At 45.7% G+C, this 22,919-nt stretch overlaps 1 protein-coding gene across 3 annotated transcripts in view; it reads right to left on the bottom strand.

Moving 5' to 3' along the window:
• Nucleotides 1–22,919, bottom strand: part of MTARC2 (mitochondrial amidoxime reducing component 2) — a 32,447-nt gene that overhangs the window by 3,878 nt on the left and 5,650 nt on the right. For 2 of the 3 annotated variants that reach the window (XM_027612537.2, XM_027612538.2), the window contains exons 2-7: nucleotides 21,339–21,512; nucleotides 17,665–17,827; nucleotides 16,561–16,701; nucleotides 7,046–7,107; nucleotides 6,884–6,955; nucleotides 5,394–5,524 (exon numbers count right to left, since the gene is read on the bottom strand). In XM_027612537.2, coding sequence (XP_027468338.1) covers nucleotides 5,398–5,524; nucleotides 6,884–6,955; nucleotides 7,046–7,107; nucleotides 16,561–16,701; nucleotides 17,665–17,827; nucleotides 21,339–21,512 — 739 coding nt within the window. In that variant the 3' untranslated portion in view covers nucleotides 5,394–5,397. Of the gene's footprint in view, nucleotides 1–4,803; nucleotides 5,525–6,883; nucleotides 6,956–7,045; nucleotides 7,108–16,560; nucleotides 16,702–17,664; nucleotides 17,828–21,338; nucleotides 21,513–22,919 lie in introns of those variants that run through there. The other variant, XM_027612536.2, reaches the window with a different exon arrangement.

Genomic DNA, 22,919 nt, shown 5'->3' on the forward strand with positions numbered 1-22,919 from the left:
GAATCCTGAACTATGAAACCCCACTGGTAGGTCCCTTTTAACTCAACAATGTAAATGTAGCCTTAGCAATGGCCTGTGAGACAGAACGAGTGTGTTATCTTTCCAAGCTAAGGCCAGACTAAAGGAAAGGAAAAGAAGGGTTTTATGTTCAAATATGAAGTCTTGATCTTGGTCTTGGGTGGACGCAGTCTACTGCAATGTCAGCGATTTCTCTTCCTCCTCAATTTAATTTCTAGGTCTTCAGGGTCTGAATAGGACCAGGTGTCACATAGAGCCTTCTTCTGCTTTGTGATGTGTACCCAGGACTTAACACCTTCTAGATTTGCAGCAGTGTCAGCGGTCAGGTGCACCAGGAAAGTTCTCTTTTTAATGGAGCTAGAAGGGCTGTCTTTCACTGATAACGCTTCCAGAATACCTAGTCACCAGGCTCTAAAGTACGACTGTCAGGATCCTTTGAACGGGGATCTGGGAAGCTTCTTCAACCTCATGACGATCCGAAGGTTGCTTCACTCTATGCTGCTGGAATTCTAAAAATGTTGCAAGGTTATTGTTAAGGCTCCTATAATCTGTCTAGTGACATGGCGCTTCGATCCCTGGAAATCATGGGAAGTAGACCCCAAGTGGGAAACACACTTTTTAACAGTTTCTTTGCTACTATGGGGACCTCAGCTTTGCAGTAGGGAAAGGCTTCAGCCCATCCAGAAAATATGCAAACAAGAACAAGAACATATTGATAACCCCTACTAACTGGCCGTTGAATGAAGTCCAGGTGCAGGCGTTCGAAGGGTCTAGAGAGAGGGAGGTCTGAGGCCTCTGGGAATAAAAACAGTTTTATTTTGTTTCAGTTTGTTTCAGGATTATGGACCTAACAGGTCAGGCATCCCTGGTAGATTGTTCTGCAATTTTATAAATGTCTCTCCACTGATGTCTGTTCATAACTTGAGTGAGATATCTTAAATGTACTGTGGTGGGTGAAAGAATGCAAAACCTGAAAAATGGGGTTTGCCAGGGAGCCAGGGAGAACCAAGTAGCCTTCTTGGGGTTCCTATAACCCCGACTGTTCATTTACAGGCATTGTTTGCCCACCTGAATTTTTGTAAGTCAGGAGCAGACTGTGGTCACGTTGTAAGGACATCCGTATGGCAAAAGCCTGGCAACGGGCAGCCTTCCTTTTTTGTTTCCTCAGAAGAACAATGGACTTAATCCACTTGCCACAATTTTACAATGCAACATGAAGAAGGTTTAGTATTACCTCTTTTTTTCTTTTTTTTTTAAAGATTTTATTTATTTATTTGACAGAGAGAGACACAGTGGGAGAGGGAACACAAGCAGGGGGAGTGGGAGAGGGAGAAGCAGGCCTCCCGCTGAGCAGGGAGCCTGACACGGGGCTCCATCCCAGGCCCCTGGGATCATGACCTGAGCCAAAGGCAGATGGTTAACGACTGAGCCAACCAGGCGCCCCTTAGTATTACCTCTTATTTGACAATGCTTCTCATGTAATTTGATATATCAAATAAGCCTAACGAGTTGAGCATATCTTTTGGAATGTTCCAGGTCAAAAAGACTTTTAAGCAGACCAAAAGCCCAAATTCTAATTTTGCACCAGCTTACGTTTGATATTAAAACTTATTTTTAGGGGCACCTGGGTGGCTCGGTCAGTTGAGTGTCTGCCTTTGGCTCAGATCATGATCCCGGGGTCTGGGAATCAAGCCCTGCATAGGGCTCCCTGCTCAGAGGGGAGCCTGCTTCTCCCTCCCCTCCCTGCTTGTGCTCTCTCTCTCTAGCTCTTACTCTCAAATAAAGTCTTTTTTAAAAAAAACCTTATTTTAAAATCTATTCATCTTAATCTTAGCCAGCTTGACTACATATTAAAATTCCTTTTCAAGGATTCCTTTTCTACAAACCTTCTACGACTTTATTTTTTTTTAAGATTTTATTTATTACTTGAGAGAGCAAGCAAAAGAGAGAGCACAAGCAGGGAGGAAGTGCAGATGCAGAGAGAGAACCAAACTCCCCACTGAGCAGGGAGCCCGATGTGGGGCTCAATCCCAGAACCCCACGATCATGACCTGAGCAGAATGCAGGCGCTTAACCCACTGAGCCACCAGGGCACCCTAAACCAATAAACTTAAATTAGCTTTAATACCAAACATTTTCTCAGATCTCATGAAGCTGGAAAACATTTCGGTTAGTTTCTATCTTTTTCAGAGTTCTAGAATGTCCAAGCTTTACAAATGCTTGTCTTCCAACCAACTAAATAGAGCTCTTTAGCTGTGAATTGTGTAAGACTGCTGAATCACAGATCTCTACCTCTGAAACAAATAATACATTATATGTTAAAAAAAAAAAAAAAGAAGAAGAAGAAGATAGCAGGAGGGGAAGAATGAAGGGGGGGAAATCGGAGGGGGAGATGAGCCACGAGATACGATGGACTCTGAGAAACAAACTGAGGGTTCTAGAGGGGAGGGGCGTGGGGGGATGGGTTAGCCTGGTGATGCGTATGAAAGAGGGCACGTTCTGCGTGGAGCACTGGGTGTTATGCGCAAACGATGAATCATGGAACACTACATCCAAAACTAATGATGTAATGTATGGTGATTAACATAACATCATCATCATAATAAATTAAATAAAATAGAGCTCTTTCACAAATTACTTTTAGCAATACCATCCAGAGGTAAAAAAATGCCTCACATTTATAACAAACACATAAACACACAGATATAAAAACCTTACAATATTACTGAGTAATATTCTGTCTCTGGAATTAAGGAGGCTTGCTGGAGCTCAGGCACAAGTGCCCTTACAAGTAGTTCGTATTTTCAAAAAGGACTCTTCCTTTTTCTTCTTCTCCCTTAGTCTCAGATATCTGATTGTGAGCTGTATTTAAATTTCAAAGACATGATAAGATGTATAACTAAGGGACACAGAAGGAATGGAAGTTCTTCCAAGAAGGACTTTTATTTCCCTAAGGCAAATAATTTTCCAAGCCTTTTGAGACAGATAAGGGAAGTTTGGGGATTGGAAAAGGAGCGGGATGAATTTTTTTTTTTTAAAGATTTTACTTATTTATTTGAGAGAGAGAATGAGATAGAGAGCACGAGAGGGGAGAGGGTCAGAGGGAGAAGCAGACTCCCTGCCGAGCAGGGAGCCCGATGCGGGACTCGATCCCGGGACTCCAGGATCATGACCTGAGCCGAAGGCAGTCGCTCAACCAACTGAGCCACCCGCGCCCGGGATGAATTTTTAATTGCCTCTAGAGCTGACTTTTATTTTGCAAAAGATCTGTCAGATAAGGACAGTTGTTCTTAATTCTTTAAGGAATTTGGATTGTAACTTATATGACATTATGGGTTGATCCACCCATCCAACTACATTAGCCTCAATTTGCTTCTTTCCCTCCTCGTATATAGTTCAAATTTTAAATATTTTTTTAAGATTTTATTTATTTTATTTTAGAGAGAGAAAGCATGAGGGGGCTGGGGGGTGTGTGGAGAAGCAGAGGGAGAGAGAATCTCAAGCCGACTCTGCGCTCACCGCAGAGCCCTTTCCCAGGACCCTGAGATCATGACCTGAGCCAAAATCAACAGTCGGACGCTCAACCAACTGAGCCACCCAGGCGCCCCAGATTTTAAAGGTTTTTGACAGTACTGAATAACCTCCACTTGGGCATGACAGGTCCTCAAAGAGGGTGCAGAGGCTATTAAGTTCCCCAAAGCTGGAGTCACTCCCAAAGACAGACAAAAGAAAGAACCAACAACCTGCAAGTCCCAAACAGGCAGAAAGCCAAGCCCAGTTACGCAAAACGAGACAAGCAGAGAGGTAATAGCTCCTCTGGGAGAGAAAAGATCCATAAACAATGCGTTTGGATTTGGAAAGGAAGGGACAACGTGAACTTTTAGTTTTCTCTCTCAACTGGGCACTATAGCCAGAGATTAACAAGAGCTTATTCTCGTAAGAACTGTTTACCCTTTGCTGGCTTCCGCGTAGTTTTCCTAGGAGCCCCTCTACAATGACAACAATAAAAATCATGGCTAATATTTATTGAGCATTTTCTGTGTTCCTTGTAGAGGCTGTTCTTTGGCGGCAGGCTTGAGCTATGGAAGCTTGAGTACGACAAAAGGGCCCCGGTGACAAGAAAACTGAATGCAGACAGGCTCATCAACCCACAGGCCCTACCTAACCAATGGGCTACTTACAACCAGGCACAGTTGCTAATATTACCAAAAATGGTAAAATTCCCGATGTCTCCATACCTCCTCACCCTGCCCTATAACTACTATAGTCCCTCACCACCGCCTCCTAGCTGACTGTCTCTTTTCTGTCCTGCCGTACAGCAACCCTGCGGTGTATTCAATAAACTCCCTCCTTTGCTCCGCCCTGGGTGAATTCTTTCACTGCCCATGGTTCCCACCCCCACCCAATAGGGACACCTCACATTTCTGTTGCAATGCTGCAACTTTATATAAATTAATCCTCAAAATAACTGTGATGATTGTTTGGTTGAGTACCCCCGTATTCCAACACTTTGCAGATAAGGGTAGTAAGGCTCAGAGGTTAAATAATTCAACCAAGTTAGGAAAAGGAGCTGCTAGGATCATGAACCCAAGTCTATCTGATGCTGGATCTAGACAGTCTGGACCAGTATCCCATGTTGTCCTCAAGGCTGATCAAGCGGGAAGGTGAGAAGGTCAGCCCAGGATCAGAAAGAACAATGGTCAAGAGTTACAGACATGAGGTGACTTTCAGAACTGGGGTTATAGATTTTATGAAAAGAGTTGTTTAATAAACCTCACTTCGAAGTCTTCCAAATGATTTTATTTCTATAATTTGGGGGTTGGGCATTATGCTACAGGCGTCAGGGTTGTCTCTGGGCTGATGAAATCAAGGTGAGAGCATTATTTTCTACCTTATGATTCAGAATCCTGGCACCTTGATACACTAATATTTCTTAAACTTTAAATCATATTTTAAAAATAAATTTTATAAAAAGTATTTAATGTTTTTCTCAAGTTGATTTTGAATAATTTAAACATTTCCCCTCACTTTTCTATCAGAGACAGAAAAAATCAATGTAGAACTCTTGAGACCTGCTCACCTTCATTTCCTTATTTCTTAATGAACTGAGAACATCTACCTGTCTTTTGCTGGGGCTCCTGCATCAGATGCCTTTTATAACTGAATGGGAAGTGGGAGAGAAGCCTAGGTGAAATAAATCAGATTGTGGAGGAAAGAAAAATAAAAGGCATTTTCCAACTCCAAAGAGCAGAACACAAACCGCTCATTCTCCCAGGAGTTAAAGCAGCAAAACATAAAAACATCTCAAAGCAAGAAAACGTGGCAGTGGCCTTGAAGCAATGCATTCCAGCAGCAAAGCCTGCCCTTCACCGTACCACGTCACTGAACCAGCCGATACACCGGGTCACCAACTTTCAGGCTGCCAATTTTCTCCACTGAATAATAGATCCCAAAAAGTGGGGACGACTTGTATACTGCCTTCTCGGAAGGATCACACAGGCGGTAGCTGAAAGAAGCAAAAATTCATCATCAGGCACAAACGGGAAATAAGAACTTAAGGGCTCTCAAGAGAATTCAAGTTTTCATTCTCAGATGACCTATCATAAATAGCAAGCCTCTTCTACAACGTGGACAGAGAAATCTGTGCGCAAGTAGGCAAACTATACATAATCCTGGTTTTTCTAGGAGCATCCTGAGAGTCTGAACAATTTTCCATGGCTTCAGTTTGAAAAAACTGTGTTACTCAAAAAATAAAAATAAATAAAAACTTAAAAAATAACAAAAATAAGTGGTATGTTAAAAAAAATAGTAAGTGGTATATGTTTGCATGTATACCTCTAACTTCACAACTCCCTGAAACAAATGCTCATACAATCTCAAAATGGAACTGCCTGAACTCACCAAGTTCTTTTTTTTTAATCAATTAATTTATTTATCTGAGAGACAGGCTGAGTGCAGAGCCTATGCAGGACTCAATCCCAGGATGCTGAGATCATGACCTGAGCTGAAATCGAGTCATATGCTTCACCCATTAAACCACCCAGGCGCCCCTCCAAACCCTCTGTCCAATGCATGTAAGTAATACGCTTCCCCCCTCCCCCCGGTTTACAAGCCCAAAGCTGAGGCTCTTGATGAACAAAAATGAAGACAGAGATGCAGCTGGCATGGGGCTGAACTACTGATGAAGTTAATGTTTTTCAAAAGGCCTGTCTAAAGAGAAAAAAATTAACTTCACTGCATCTCAAAAATCAAAAAACAAAACATATTTGCATATCCGAAGGTTATCAAGAAATAACCTCTTCTCTAAAACTCAAAAGGATTGGAAACAAATAGCAAAACAGAGAAAAAGAAAATAAAATAGAATATATCTCCCAAAAATGTTGACTTAGTTTTAAAAACACATTCTCTATGGATAACTAAAGTCAGCTAGCAACAAAACAAAACACCTGGGCCCAAAGGAAGCTCCCAAACAAATAAACTCTTGACAACTGGCTACATTTCCATTTTTCTAATATTTCATTATGCAACTTCAATTAGTCTCATAATCCTTGATGTTGAGTCTAATAAAGAAATCTGAGGTGCAATAATAATTACAGTATTTGAGGTCTTAATTTGGACATACACACATGAATGTTATTAAAAATTGACGTGAGAGATCTGAAAACTTCAAAACACAGTATTAGACAATGAAAAATCTGTCAAAAGCACTCGAAGATCCATCCTTAAAAAAAGAGGAAGCAACTTACCCCCAGACACACGCCAACCAGAAGGCAGAGTGAAAGGTGCTCGGACAGGGCACCTACCCCCACAGGTAGCTCTGGGATGGGGATAGTATTAAAAACACAGTGGACACATTGCTGTTTACCTCTTCAGGGTTTCCAGTGGCTCCTTCCTGTCTATCACTCCAGTATCTGGGTCTACAGTGGTCAAAATGCACCTGCCATTCAAGAACCAATGATTAGGTGGTGGTTAGGGGCCAAGGAACACACCACCACCCCTCAGAGGTTGACTCTGAGAGAATCCTTACCTGGGGCAAGACAAAACCTTTTTCATTTCTACGTTGCCAATTCGGAGTTCATCCCAAGTATCCTAGGAGGAAAGGAAAAGTTATCTTTTGAATCAAGGCTTCATTAGTCTTGAAAGCAGGTTACTCTTTAGCTGGCCCTAACAATGAGGCTAGCAGAAGAAAGGACAGCCAGACCCCAAGAAGTATCTCCCAAAGGGACACAAAGGGAGACGGCATATGGGTGAGTCCAGGATCCATCCACCTCTTGACTCACTGTCTCAGAAACCCGACTCTGTCAGCAAAGCAAGAACAGACCTTCTCCGCCGGGCAGTTTGCCGTACGAATCATACACTAACTACAAGGCCAATTTACTGACATATAACGAAAAATGTATAGCTTGCAAGACAAGCCCACTTTGTTCTTATACCTAAGCTACAATGGAAGCCAAGTTAAAATCTGATAGTTCTTTGATGAATGGGACCTCACCCACAGGAAGTCAGGTAGGAGATTCACACATTCAACACTCCCACCGCCACGACTGGTAGCCTGCCCTGGCGGGGGGGCGGGGGGGGCTGGCATTCCACAGCTCCTGGCCGTGCTTTGGGTTCCCACCCTCAAACGGTGGGCACTGCCAACATCCACCTTGGGGCTTCAATAAATCCTCACAACTCTTTAGAAGGTACTATGACGATCCCTGTTTTGCACAAAGAAACCAAGACCTGGAGAGGTTACAAAATTTTCTCAGGGTCATAGCAGGTTTGAAAACTTCAGATTCTGAAGGCAGGACTTCTAACCACCCAGCTTTTAAATCTATCTCTGTCTCTATTTATCTGTCTACACACACATATATATAAACATACACACATATATGGAGATTATATAGATTACATTACATAGGCCTAGATATACATATTCATACACCTACGCACACAGACATGCACACACATATATAAGGAGGGAGGGTATGTTATAGGACTCTCTTGCTAATAGGGAAGCCCTCTGTGGGATCTGCATTTCCCAGGACAACCCCCATCCAGGCCTCAGGGGGAGAAGTGAGAGGTAGTGGGGGAGGGTCCTCACTCCAGGCTTCAGAAACCGACAACAGTACCTATAATCAGGTGCAATAAAAGTGTCCCTTGAAAAATTGTTTCCTGATCTCAACCCAAATGAGGTTTGGAGCGGGTCTAAGCGATTTGGTGAGAAGTCAGTCGGCAAGCGAGGAAATGAGCCATCTATTGACCCCCCCACCCCCAGGGACAGGAGAGGCCAGACAGAGCGGGGGCCCGGGGGGGGGGGGGGGGGAGCTAACACATAATGTTTTTCCTTCCACCTCTGATGACCTGCTTCTCTCCCATGGGTACACGAAGCCCCCAGGGCCTACAGGGGTGATTTAGCCAACACAGGAAAGATACTCCGGTCCCTAACTGGGTCTTCCCAGCTCACAAATCTCCTACGGAACAGGAGCACAACCGCGGTAAAGGTCTCTGTGGACGCGCTGGGTTCCCAACAACCATTTATGAAACCGCTGCTGTGTGGAAATAAAATCTGTGTTCCAAACCGGTTGTTGGACGGACTGTGTTGCCCCTGTAAAAGTCAAGGACCCCCATGTAACAAACGGAATTTCTATATCCCAGCCAGGACTTACTACAAGCCCTGTGCAAACGGCAAAAATATGCAGCACAACCAGAGCAGGTGGCTCAGCCGGCGGAATGGGACCTCCCCCGAGCGTGACCAGTAATAGGGATCCCTCAGGGGGAAGTGATGGGTCCCGTGCAGCCTTGGCCTGGGGGCGGCGGCAAAGGCTGGATGCATTTTGCCACACGAGGGCGCTGCGGACACAGGAATGCGAGCCCATCCGCGCCCCAGAGCTCTCCAACTACCTGCCTTTCAATGTCTGCACAAATGATCATGAATTTCACATTTCAAAGCCACAGATCTGCGGAAACTCTGCCTTGTGACTGTGGCATGAAGCAGGAAAGTCTGAAAAGTTCGATTAGGTGTCCTAGCTCAATAAAACAGAGGTAATCTGCTCTTCCGCTCTCAGGGAACGGCAGTACCGTTTAGAGTAACAAATTGTCTGCATTCATAGAAACTGTCTGAAGCTCCCCAAATTGCAGCTCTAACAACCTCCAAAAGTATTAATCACTTTATATAATAACGTCACTCACCCTAATCTGATCACAGTTGGCATTTTGGCGCAGAGCGTTATTTGCAGTAAAAAACACTACGCGAATTAAGTTTAAATGTAATTATTAATTCAGTTATTAGAGGAAGATAATAAAATACCTTGTTATTAAAAGTTCATTTTAATTAAAAATGCATGAAATTCAATTTTCCATTAGGTTCCACCAGACACACGCAAGGTTCCAGTGCCTTCCCTAAACACAGAAAACAGCTAGAAGAGCTGACTGCTCCCCCTGATGCCGAGCAACCTCTCTGCAGTCTGGCAAAATCCAGGCCCCTAAGACATTTATTTACGGTGAAGGGGTAAAGCCAGGGAGTTTTTGAGGGGCAAGAAGAAAGGAAAGGAAGAAAGAAAGGCAGTGAGAAAGGAGGGATCATGGTACACAACGGGCTCAGCTCCGTGGAATCACCCTAAGAAATTACTATGAATTTGCCATTTACATTGGCAAACACTACATTAAGATTACATGGTTTCCCATGACAAGTAGCATCCAAAGAAAGACATAAATTAAGGGTCTGGAAAAAATAATTAACTAATTAATTAATTAAGAGTCTGGGGCAATTATTGTGGAGCACACAGAATAGTGCAGATGAGGGTGTTTGCTTCTTTGAGACCTTCACTAGAGTCCAGACAGGCACCTGCCAAGCAATAAATTAAATGTATGACAGGAGATTCTACCCTCTCAAGTCTCTCTCTCCCCCTCCCTTTCCCTCTCTCTCTGTATACACACACACACACACACACACACACACCACACACATATAGTCTGTACACATATATTTAAAGAGAGAGAATAGAATATATCTATTCCATCTTTGTATATATATTCTATATATGTTGTATATGTGTGCATACATATATTTCATATTATACATATTATATACATATAATAATATATACACAAACATGGTGGGAGGGCACCAGGTGAGAAGGGAGGCCAAGGTACGCTCCTGAATGCCCATGCACCACAGATGGACAAGAAGACATCTGAGTGTAAGACAGAAGGCAAAAACCAGGAGCTCTCTGCTGTTGCCATGGGCTATCAAAGGAATTATCCTGAAGAACACAGACTGGATCAGCAGTCCTACCCTACCAACAGCTACAGAGCTTCTGGGCACCTGCACCTTGGGCCAGGGTCTCCTGCCATCCTTGGAGTCCTTCGACATCCTGAACCTCAGTCCCAAGATCCGTGCCTCCCCGTACCCTGCTCTGGATTCTCTAATTGCTACTCCTAAGTTTAATAGATTATGTCACACATTCAATGATTATTTAAGCCATGTTGGGATAAACTGAGGGGATGAATAAGTAAATAAACAAGTTTGTTGTTTAGAAATCCTTGGTATCAAGGAGGCCACATGATTACCGTGGGCTTGGGAAGCCATGAACTATGGGCTGGCTAACTATATGTGGCCCATTTGGAGAGTGATTACTGTTTGGGCAGCAGAAAGGAGGATGTGAGTCTTTCCTTATCAACTGAATAATGTTCAAGATGTTGCTGAGTGAAGAAAACACACACACACATATATATACACACTATATGGAGAATAAGTCTGTTTATATAAAAAAAAACAACCTGTACGTACAGCTATGTGTATATATTTATAGCAATATATTTGGAAGTCTCCTCAAGTTTAAACAGTATTTTTATAAATTTTGTTTTATTTTTTGTTTTCCTTTTCTGTGTTTTTTTTTTTTATCAGAAGCATTATCATCCCGACAACACATTTTTAAAATCATTTTGATCTAGGAAGTTTCTCAGATTCTTTCCAACACCAAACACATGGTGTGTTTCCAACACCAATTCTGCAATTCCCTGACACCAAGAGAGGTCCTGTGATTTCACCCCTTTCTGACCACCTGGAGTTACACACTCCCTATGTTGGGTTAAGGGCTCGGTCCCACAGACTTCCCCCCACCCCTCACTTCAGATGCCAAGTGTACAGCTCTGCCGTACTTCTGGTCAACCAGCTATAAATCGAGGATTCCCAGGAACCCCCCCCTCAGGTTGGATATTCTGCCAGGAGAGCTCACAGAACTCAGGAAAGTGCTTTACTATGACCAGTTCATTATAAAGGATATAACTCAGGAGCAGTCAGATGGATCAGACGGAAGAAATTCGGGGAACAAGGTATGAGGGAAGGAGCACAGAGCTTCCAAGCCATGGTCCCAGCTCCCAGGACCTTGACTTCTTCACCAACCAGGCAGCACTCCAAAACCAGTCTTTTTAATTTTAAGGGTTTTTATGGAGGTTTTATTACTTAGGCACGATGATCACATCACTGTCTATTTGCAATTGAATTCAACCTCCAGCCCCTCTCCCCTCCCTGGAGGCCTGGGGGGGCTGAAAGTTCCAAATTTCCAGTCAAGGCTTGGTCTTACTGGTGACCTACTTCCAACCTGAACCTACTTACCCCCCACCCCTACCACTCACCTCATTAGCATAACTCAGGTATGATTGATAGGAGTCTGTTAATAATAGAAAGTACTCCTATCACTCAGGAAATTCCAAGGGTTTTAGGGGCTGTAATAGGGGACAAGTGCCAAATATGTATTTCCCATTACACCACACAGTTCAACTATCTCAAAGCCAAAAATTGTTTTTCTGTTTTTAAGATATACATGCAAAACACTATTCTTTAATCCCTATTCCAAAATTGAAATGCTCTCTGTTTCAACAAACCCTGTGGCATTCTTCCCACAAACACATACATACCCTGTGCTAAGCGTTCCTTTCTCTGGGCTCCCATGAGTGAGGTTACGTCTCTCAACCCTCCAGCTACTGAGCCCTCAAACCTGCTTCACCCTCAGACCCTTGCAGGCAGACACAGTGAATTCATTTCTGTAAGTTTAGCATCTATCTCAGAGATTAGGACCCAGCAAACTCTCAATAAACGTCTGTTGCAAGCATGAGTGTTCTAGAACCTTGGCCAGTATATAAACTTTCACTTTATACATTGAAATTAAGTTTCCTTAGCTGAAGTAAAACTCTGCCTCAAGGCCAAACTTCCTTCACAGACTGACTAACACAAGATTCCTTACACTAAGAATTACCAATTTACAGGAGACAGGACTTTTCACTTACTGGATTTAGTAAAGATGCTAGGCATCAGTGCTGGCCAAGGACCAGACAAAGGGCGCGTTTCTGCTCAACTTGTGGGAACATAAATTGGCATGAGGTTTCTGCAAATCCATTTGGCAATATACATGAAAAGCCCACAAAATTCTGACTTTGCATTTCTTAAGAATAAGTTGAGAAATGCAGATAAAGACTGCTTTACAAAGCTGTTCATTATTTATGTAAGGGAAAACAGAAGACAGCCTACATGCTCAATTATAAGGGAATGGCTAAGTAAGTGACGGCAGAGTTCAAAGATGGACTAATATGGAACCACAAAAACCATGCTAACGAAGAATTTGTAAAGACAGAGCTGTGAGCCATCTACCATTAAGTGAAAATGGGGGAATTCAATACTACTTGTACAATACCACACAAATAATATTGGAAACACAATAAAATGTTATCATAGGCTACTTTTTGATGGTAGGATGGGGAAGGATTTTTATTCCTTCAAGTTTTTCTTTACACAAAGGAAGTGGTACTTTAAAAAATTACTTTTAGGGACGCCTGGGTGGCTCAGTTGGTTAAGCATCTGTCTTCCGCTCAGGTCAAGATCCCAGGGTCCTGGGATCGAGCCCCACATCAGGCTCCCTGCTCAGCGGGCAGTCTGCTTCTCCCTCTGCCTGTGCTGCTCCCCCTACTCATACTCTTTCTCTCTCTCTCTCTCTCTCTCAAATAAATAAAATCGTTAAAAAAAAAAAAAAAGATGGTCATAATGCCATATGGTGACAGATGGTGACTTCACTGAGCACGGAGGATGCCGAGGACTGCTGCAACCCCAGGAGCCACAGAACAAGTCTTCACCTTACTACATACCTTTTATGTATGTAACTCTGATACCTTTTATTCTAGTTTGCTTTTTTTGTTTTTTGTTTCTGTTTTTGGTTTTTGTAGTGCTGGTCAGGACCCATAGAACTGAAATTCTAACCCAATAATGGGTTATGACCTGCAGTTTGGAAAGGTTAAGGAGAAAGATGAAGTCAGATCCTGCACCAAAATGCCTGGCACAGTGCCTGGGACATAATGCACATTTGACAACTGGGAGCTTTGGCTGTTACTGTTACTTTGTTATTGTTTTATATGCTGTCGTTGGCATTGCTTCTTCAGAAATCCCTGAAGCCCAGGCAGAGATGATGTTCTTATTCCAGGACAGAGACTTCTAATGTACGCATGTATGCACCCAAGTAAAATCCGAACTCGACCCCACTCCGATTTGGGGGACTGAGAGTTTGGTCATAATGGTTTGCAAAACATTTCTTTCTCAACAGCTGCAAAGGATCGGACTGAGAGGACCCAGTGCACACAGCCAGTGAGGGGCCTGGGAGTCCAACCACAGCTGCCTGGCTTTAAGATCTACCCTCTCTAGAAGCTTCTTGAAGAATCACTTCCTGAGTGACAAATAACACACCCAAGGTTTTCTGCAAGCTTCTTCACAGTTCTTTCATACTGCAGAGTGAGAAATGATACAAACAAGATATTCCAAAAAAAAAAAAAGTCAAGACAAAAAAGTCCTGCATACCAGGAAACTGAGCAAAGTTCGGGAAACACCTGATCCCTGACTCCTGCAATGGCCAAGCACACAGACAAGAAGCATTGGTCAACTGTATTATTTTTAAACTCCACTGCTCTGCATTCCCCGAATGCACACACACTACACTGGCCCAAGGGAAGCCACCTTTTTTTTTTTTTTTAAGATTTTATTTATTTATTTGAGAGAGAGAGAATGAGAGATAGAGAGCATGAGAGGGGAGAGGGTCAGAGGGAGAAGCAGACTCCCTGCTGAGCAGGGAGCCCGATGTGGGACTCGATCCCGGGACTCCAGGATCATGACCTGAGCCGAAGGCAGTCGCTTAACCAACTGAGCCACCCAGGCGCCCGGGAAGCCACCTTTAAAAACTTGCTTAACATTCTGAGTTACATGGAAAAAGTACCAAGTACTTTGGGTCATGAAGAGCAAATGTTGCACAATGCATTCTACTATTGCTCTATATTTTTGCAATAAAAAAAATGGCCAGACTCTGCACCATGCTTAGATACGCTATTTTTTTATTATTAGTTGGTCTACTAAATATTTACATACATTCACATTTTACATCAATATTTAATAGAGTCCCACTAATTGAAAAGGCTATAGTTGTACAACAGTGCCTGGTAGACAGGTTAATGCATCAGGCCCCTAACTATTGGCCTTCCTAATATCAGGGAGGATAAATTGATGCAACATCAGCATCATTTTATACAAAGGATTTTTTTTTTTAAAGTATACAACCAGAGGACTTTTCTGGAAAAATAAGAGTATTCTGCCTTACTTATGTTACTATTTCAGTAAGCCCATCATGATGCAGGAATTAAAACACAGAGCTCAAGATGACTGAACATTTTTTTAATTAAAAAACAAAACAAAACAAAAAAAGACTCCACCCACTCAAATTGCCTAAATGAACAATGCCAATGCCAATGCCTCACTAATGTGAGGTTTTAGCCTTAGGTTTACTTTGACAAGTTACAGGAGAGCAAAAACTCTTAGCTGGCAAATTCCAAGAAAGCAAAAATTCTTTCGACAGGAATCTGGCTACAGAATAGCTTTTCTTCTTATTCCTCTTGGCTCAAAATCTTACTAAAATTAGGACCTTCAGTGGAGACAAATCAAGAAAAATTGTATTCCCTAAAAGAAAATTTCTCAGAAAATAGTGGAGCAATTACAGGATTCCTGTGAAGGTGTTTTTGCTTCATGGACTAATTTCTAATCCAAATCTCAGCCACTTGCATCAACAACATCGAGCACCGATTTTATTTGTGTTTAGCAAGCATCTAAGGATTCCATGTTTATGCACACCAGTAGACCACAGGGGTGGGGAGGGGCGGGGGGATGGGCAGGCTAGTCCCCTCTCTTGCACCTGAGCCCTTCTAGGCCCTGCACCTGCGTTATTGTCTTTTCTGAAGGAGGCCTCCCCACACTATATTAAGTCCCACCAAATCTGGAATTTATTCCTGGGGAGAAAAATCAAGTCTCTTCCCTCAAGGTGCTGACTGCCCCAGAACGTCGGGGCCCCTTCCGGTGCTGCCTCCTCCATAGACACCGGCACACTGGGCTCAATTCCACGACCCCAAGGTCACGACCTGAGCTGAAACCAAGAGTCAGATGCTTAACTAACTGAGCCACCCAGGTGCCTGTGCAAAGGTTTATTCTAAAGGACGACACTTATCAGCAAATAAGGGCACATTTTACTCACACAAAAGGAAAGGTGGCCACCCAAGGGAGCAAAGAATGGAGAGCCTCTCCCCTCAAGAGTTAGCTACTTGGGATTTCTAAATTGGAAGCATGCCCTCACCCCCTCAGGAGCCAGAGGTGCAAGTCTGAGGTTCTAATCCCAGAACTGCCAATCACATGTCCAACAAGTGCGTAAGGTCCCCCAGCTTCAATTTCCTTATCAAAAGGAGACGGTAATACAGACTTCATAGGGTTGTCATCGGGATCAAATAGAATAATTTGTATGAAGTAATACATTAGTTCTGTGTCTGGTGCCCAGTAAACATGCAATGAATGGATTTGCCTTGGTCACTTCCAGGCTCATAAAGTTTAGCCCACCACCAATGTTTAACAGGACTCTCGATGTTTCTCAGCACAAAGCAACACCCAGTTGCGTATTTCTGTACAGATCGCAGGACAACTGGGTTTTGATGTGGGTGTCCTATTAGGGCTACAAGGGGCTGTGGCTGGAGAGGGTAGAAATTCCTGCCATCAGCCACACAGGAGAGCACGTGGGTCCTCTGGGACAGAACTCGGCCACAGCGTGGACCCTCCCGAGGGCCCTGTTCACAGGCAGATCTCCTGTATCCTCTCGGCCTCCGCTTTAGGGTCTGGGCCTTCCAGGAGTCTCAAATCCTTGAGCACTCCTGGCTGTTCTCTTCATCTTCATTTCCCTTTAGTTATGTCTGAGCCATAAGGATACATTCTTGTCTAGTTCCTGACTCGATCTAGTTTGGAGTTCTGACTGCTTGCTTTGGGGCCCACGCATGAACGGGTGAGCGGCGTCCTCCTGAGGCCAGGGTGACAGGGGTAGCAGTAAGTGGCCGGCTCTATCAGATTAAGATGACTCTTGGGGGAGGAGAGTCTCCCTCACAGCTGACCATGGAGGGTCTGAGCTGGGGCTAGGTAAAGGGGACAACCATCCTGTGGGCATCTTGAACAGCACATCTGAGCTTCATGCACAAAAGCGGTGAACCTCTTACCTCCTCGAAAGCATCGCAGCCTGTCACCACGATATTGGGTCTGAACTGGTCCATTTTCACTTTCTTCTCCAGCCTGGTATTCAGATCCGCCAGGGAGGCTTCCGAGAGGATCATGATGGGGCAGCAGTCTGGGTAGGCCACCTGTGCCAGGGACATGGCACCCTCAGGCCTCCCTGCCCCGTGAAATGCCCTAGCCCAGCTGAAAGCGAAGCAAAGGCCAGAAGAGTTGTGCAGGGAGGGCCAGTGGTGTTCGGGGAGGGGAGGGGACACGGTGGTCTTGCATCCGGCCAGGTCAGGGCCGGGCCGGTTCCTGCCGCTGAGCCTCGCAGGGGCTCTCCCGCCACTCGGAAAAGACAGCAGCGAGGGCTGAGGGGCCAACATCACTTTCTGGGACTCTCCCTGGGCCTCACTCCAGCGCCCAGCCCTGACCCCCTTCCCACAACATCATTGTCACACAGGGGAAGGACCTGATGCCAATCAGCTATGCTCTGGTCCCAATTTCTCCACATGGCACCCATTCACTCTATGTATGAAGCACCTACTCTGTACCAGGCACTGTACTAGGTGGGCAAAAGGCAGTGTGAAAATCCCTGCGTTCAAACAGCTTGTGGTTCAGGGAGGTGCTGGCATTTTAAACCCTAACTCGCTGCAGAATCGAAGGCTTTGCGCTGTAGCTGCCCCACAGGGCGGTCTTCCTGAGAAGGTGACTTTTTGGTGCCTGAAATAGCCAAGTCAGCCTGATGGCCAAGGAAGCCCCAGGAGAAAGTCAGCTTCGGTAATTTTAAGAGCCTTGGTTCAGTTCCAAATGAACTTCTCACTTCCCAACGTGAGTGTCTCCTGAGTCCCCATCTCACTGGGGGTCACCCCCGGCCTCTCCCTCCACAGTCCAGACACGATCTATCCACCACGCATGCTGGAGAGCCTGCTCCACTCCGAGCCACTTCCCTCTCCATCCCCAACACCTGCCCGGGACATGCCCTCAAACCCCCTCACCTGGGCCGTTCCTACACTCTCCTAACTGGGGACCTCCTTTGTGGGTCAGGAAGGAAGCTGGAGACAGAGGGGTGATTGGCAGAAGTGAAGGGCAGCTCTCTGGAAGCACACCTGGTAATTCGGTACTGAAGTAGAGAAAATTTCCCTCGATGGTCTTCCCTTCATGTGCTTCTCAAACTGAACCAGCCTGAAAGCCTCTGTTTTCAAGAAGCTGGTGAACCACTGAGCTGCCTGGTCGCCACAGTCCCTGCCCTCGATGTCCATACCAAAGAGCCTGGAAGGGTCACAAGAGAGCGCCAAGTTACTGTCCTGCCTCAACACGCTGAGAGACGGGACAAAGACAGGACAGCTAGACCGCTGGGACCTGACTATCCCGGAGCGCCAGGAAGTGGTCTTCGGGCCAAGGGCCAAAGCCGGACAGAAACAGAAGGGAGGCAGTAGAACGTTCCAGGGAAGAGCTTCTCAACCCCTAACATGCCTGCAAATGCAGACTCTGCTTCAGAAGGTCTGGTTGGAGCCTGAGATTCTGCCTGCCTGACAAGCTCCGGGATGCCTAAGCTGCTGGTCTGCAGACCACACTTTGAGTAGCAAGGATTCACGATACTTTTCGAAGGGGACAGGGACTATGGTGTGGTCAATGCAGCCTAAGCTTGGAGTCTGGCAGAACTGGTTCAAACTGGAACTCCACCATTCTCTATAAAGACTGTGACCTTATACAAACCACTGAACTCCCCTGACCTTGTGTCTCCGGTTGTAAACTGGACAGTGTAGTATGGTAGCTACCCACAAGGTAGGCACAGAGTCAGTCAGATAACACAGCAGTCTTTCTGCTTGAATACCACTAAAAAAAATGTTTAAAAGCTATGTACCCCTCACAGAATGGCAAGTTGACATGTAAACTATTTTTATCATAAGTTTAATTTATTGTAAAAGATATAATTTCCATTGAATTATAAATATTAACATTTAAAATATAATTATAAAGTATATTATGTATGTTAATATACAAATATATAAAATTATACTTTTTTAAGTATGCAATGGAATCTAAATGCCATGGTGGTTTGACACCCACTCCTCTTCATTTCTTAAAATATATGGTTAAGGGGCACCTGCGTGGCTCAGTCGGTTAAGCGTCTGCCTTCAGCTCAGGTCATGATCCCGGGATCCTGGGATCGAGCCCCACATTGGGCTGCCTGCCCAGCAGGGAGTCTGCTTCTCCCTCTCCCTCTGTTCCTCCCCATGCTCATGCTCTCTCTCTCACTCTCTCAAATAAATAAAATCTTTTAAAAAGTAAATAAATAAAAATAAAATAAAATATATGATTAAAAGGTGCCTGGATGGCTCAGTGGGTTAAGCATCTGACTTCAGCTCAGGTCATGATCTCAGGGTCCTGGGATCAAGGCCCACATCAGGCTCCCCGCTCATCAGGGTGTCTGCTTCTCCTTCTCCCTCTGCTCTTCCCCCCACTCATGGTCTCTCTCTCTCTCTCACTCAAATAAATAAATAAAATCTTTAGAAAATGAAAAAATAAAAATAAATAAAATATATGGTTACGGTTAAGGTCTACTTTAATAGCCCACATTTTTATGTCATTCCTCTTTTTATTCTTGAATACAGATGTACACGTTATTTCTCTTACATAATTTTATGGTTATTGATCACTTTTTAACCAATTAAATTTTCTGTTTCTTAAGGCTCTAAAGGAGAAGAAATTTTTTCAGGACTGAGTTATCATGACAATTTTTATTTGTGTACAATGGGTCACAACAAAGTGAGTTATAAATTTTGATAATTACTAAGCATAAAAAGTAAAATTTTGTTTAAAATTTAAGATACTTAAGACATAAAGCCTGGAATGGATTTTTTTTAAAGATTTACTGATTTATTTTGAGAGAGAGAGGGGGGCAGAGGGAGAGGGAGAGAAGCAAACTCCCGCTGAGCACAGAGCCCAATGCCACCCTGAGACCACGACCTGAGCGGAAACCAAGAGTCCCACACTTAACTGACTGAGCCCCCCAGGCGCCCCTTTGAATGGATTTTTACAAAGAAAATCCAGTTTTGCTGGAAAGTTCTCAAAGAATAAATATTAATCAAATCCTATACAGCAAAGCTTTTCCTCTCCCTGCGCAAAGGCATTAAGAGCGAACACTGGGAGGCAGGAGGGTTCAAATCCCAGCTCTGCCTTGCATGACATGATACGAGTCCTGTTTTCCTGGTGTGAAGTAGAATTAATGATATCCACCTCATGAGCTTGAGGAGATAATTAGCTAAAATATTATATTCGATGAATTATTATTTCAGGCTTTTGAAATTTCAGAACCTTGAATGACGGATTTCAGCTCAGACACTCTGCTTGAAAAAGCATACAATCAGGGCACAGGGAACAATCTGTGGCCTTCCTCTGAGCCTTGGGACCAGCGGACAACTCCAATCTCCACAAGCTGAGAATGCTCAGGTGTTACAGAGGGATCCAGGGCACCCCAAGACAGGTACCCAGGCCTCTAGGACTTCCCCATAGCACAGGACAAGACCCCCAGGGAGCCATAGAATTTGAAGGCCCTGCAGGGGTCCTACAGACTGAAAGGAAGCCCAGCACTGAGGCATATCCAGGCCAGAGGTGGGAATCTCCTAAATCTGCCTTGGGCCAGAGACCTGAGAGGCTGCAGTCACCTTGAAAAGTTCTAGGGCCTTCTCACAACCCTGAGATATGGCTGGTAGTCTCCACTAACTGCCTTGTCTGCCTGGCTTGGGGGCTGGCAATGCTGAATAGAAGTCCATCCAACTTGAATAAACAGAGACAAACTAAAGATTGGCCCTTGGCACCCCCTCTCTCTATAGGTATTAATCATGCTTTTGCGTTTCCTGTATTCTTGATGCTTTGGCATCCTGGGGCCTTGCTGATGTGGAAGGAACTGCCCCTCCCAGGGCTAATCAATTCCTACAGGTAGGAAACCACCCACCTTTAGACAGCACGACAACCAATCCAGAGCCCCCACCCTCCACCACCTCCTCTCTGGGCTCTGTCGTGCCGGGCCACTGTCCCCGGCCCTAATCGCCCAGGGCCAGGTACCAGGCACCCAGAGACAGCCTCTATGCCCCAGAGCCCACTGAAATTACTCAAACTAGCCAACCCTGAAGCTGTTTAACCGCCCTGCCTGGGACTTCCTGTGGAAACCACAATAAAGGCTCTTGTAGGGGCACCTGGGTGGTTCAGTCAGTTAAGCATTTGCCTTCGGCTCAGGTCATTATCTTGGGGTCCTGGGATTGAGCCTCCACCGGGCTTCCTGCTCAACTCAGCAGGGAGTCTGCTTCTCCCTTTCCCTCTGCCCCTCCCTCACTGCTCATGTGCACGGTCTCTCTCTCTCTAATAAAATCTTTAAAAAAAAAAAGGCTCTCGTTCCCCCCTCCACGTCTCCCCAACCCCGCACCCCACCCCAGCCCACCCCTGCTGCTCCTCTGTGTGGCCCCACATGACACGCCAAGCCTCCTGTTCCCAGGGACCCGTGAATATAGAAAACGTCCGTCTTTCTTCATCACGGTCATTTGCCCCTCTGCATGCCTTAACCATACCTGAGTAAAACAAATCCCAGGGACCCTTAAAACAGTACTCTGCCTCACCCACTCACCCCCCACCACTGGATCGATCCCAGCCCTGGCCAGACTTCTCTGAATTACTTCCTTTACCAAACGCATCACCTACTATACACACTGGAGCAAGACAGGTGCAGGGAGAAGCCTACAGGAAAATCACGTCAGGTCCCCAGGGGCCCCAAGCAGAGCACCTGCAATCACGGAGCTTGTTTGAGAAAGGCAGCTTGCTGGGCAAAGCCAGCTGGCCCATGCCCGGAGCCCGGAGGATCAGGCGGTCACCCTCACAGGTGATGGACACCAGCACCAGGCGAGGCTCCTGCCGGGCGGTGACCATGTGTCCATCTTCCTTAATCACCAGCCAAAACCTGCCGAGGAACAAACACGAACATGCTCAGAAAAGCCTCTTCCACCCTCTCAAAGGCTTCCCTCTAGCTTCCTATTTCATCAGACCCTCTCCCCTGCCCAGACTCGGGATCCAACAATATTTTTCTAGACAATTACCCCGATCTGGTCAAATTCTTCGGATCCAAAAGTTGGTGCCCCTAAAAGCAGCTTCTTTGGAAGAAACAGCCCTCGGAGAAAACATCTGGCCAATGTATGAAAATCCCCAGTTCCGAAAATGCGGAAAATGAGGCTGGTTTAAAGGACCTTCCCTCGCTGCTTAGGGAATCCTGATGCTTAGTGTGCGGCTTTGTTGCGGTCAGAAATTTCCCCGCGCCTGTTACACCCACAGCAAAACGTCTTCCAGGTCTTTTTGCTGTGGAACAAGATGGGGCCCGAACTCCCGGCCCAAGTGCACTAGAACCCTGGACGGGGTCTTGTGATGTTCGGGAGGCCGGAGGATGCGAACAGGCCTCCACTCCATCTAACCTGCTGTGGCTCGCAGGTCTGACATCAGGAGACCCCGACACAGCCTCCCCTCTTCGTGCGCATGCTCTGACTCAGAGAACGAAGATGCCCACACACCATGAGTTAGATCAGAACTCCGCTTACTTCTAGAGAGCCCGCTGTTCCAGGCTCGGCTGTCACGCTGCATCCTATCCCGAGGGGGGAAGGGCTGAGCTTTCCCGGGAAGGGGAAGGAGCCTGGCCGGGGTAGGTCGGTTACGCTTTTATCTACAGCGGAGCGTAGCACGATTTGACGACTAAAAGATATTTAAAAAGCGCTGTTCCCCCTGGAGAAAGTAAGTTTCGATGCCACCATCTGAGACAGGACACAAGCAGCGCGTGACAAAGGCTGCAGGCATTGGCTTACGAGAAGCTGCCGAAAGCCCGGGCTTCCCAAACGGGAGCAGGATGGAAGGGACCGACCGCAGGCCCTTCCTGAAGGAGGGGCGCCTCCTCTAGGGGAGAAGTTGCCAACTACGACTGGAACCAGGTGGGAACGCCTGCCCTAAGCTGATGAGGCTGTCTGATTCCAGAGGACAGGCAGCTCTGTCTTGGCCTTCACCATACCCTGGGAGGTGTCCCGTCCCTGCCACCGGGCCCGCTAACCGGTAGGTGTGTTGGTGTCAGGGGACGGCGGTGGAGGTATGGCAGTACAAAGGCACCTCGGGCAACGTCTTGGTTTTTCCCACCCCAGGGCTGGTGATGCTGGGCAGTGGCAGGCCCCCATCTCTCTGAGAAGCCACCTTTGCCTCCCAGGGTTGTCTGGCCCGCTCGCCTACGGGGTTCTGTGACCAAGGGCATTCCTGTAACTTTGTTACTGCCCCATTCCCTCGGGGCTGGGCCCTGTTCCTATTTTCAGCCTCATCCCTGGGTACAGAGTTCCGG

Source organism: Zalophus californianus, chromosome 10 (genome assembly GCF_009762305.2).
Source record: "Zalophus californianus isolate mZalCal1 chromosome 10, mZalCal1.pri.v2, whole genome shotgun sequence".
Taxonomy (NCBI): Eukaryota; Metazoa; Chordata; class Mammalia; order Carnivora; family Otariidae; genus Zalophus; species Zalophus californianus.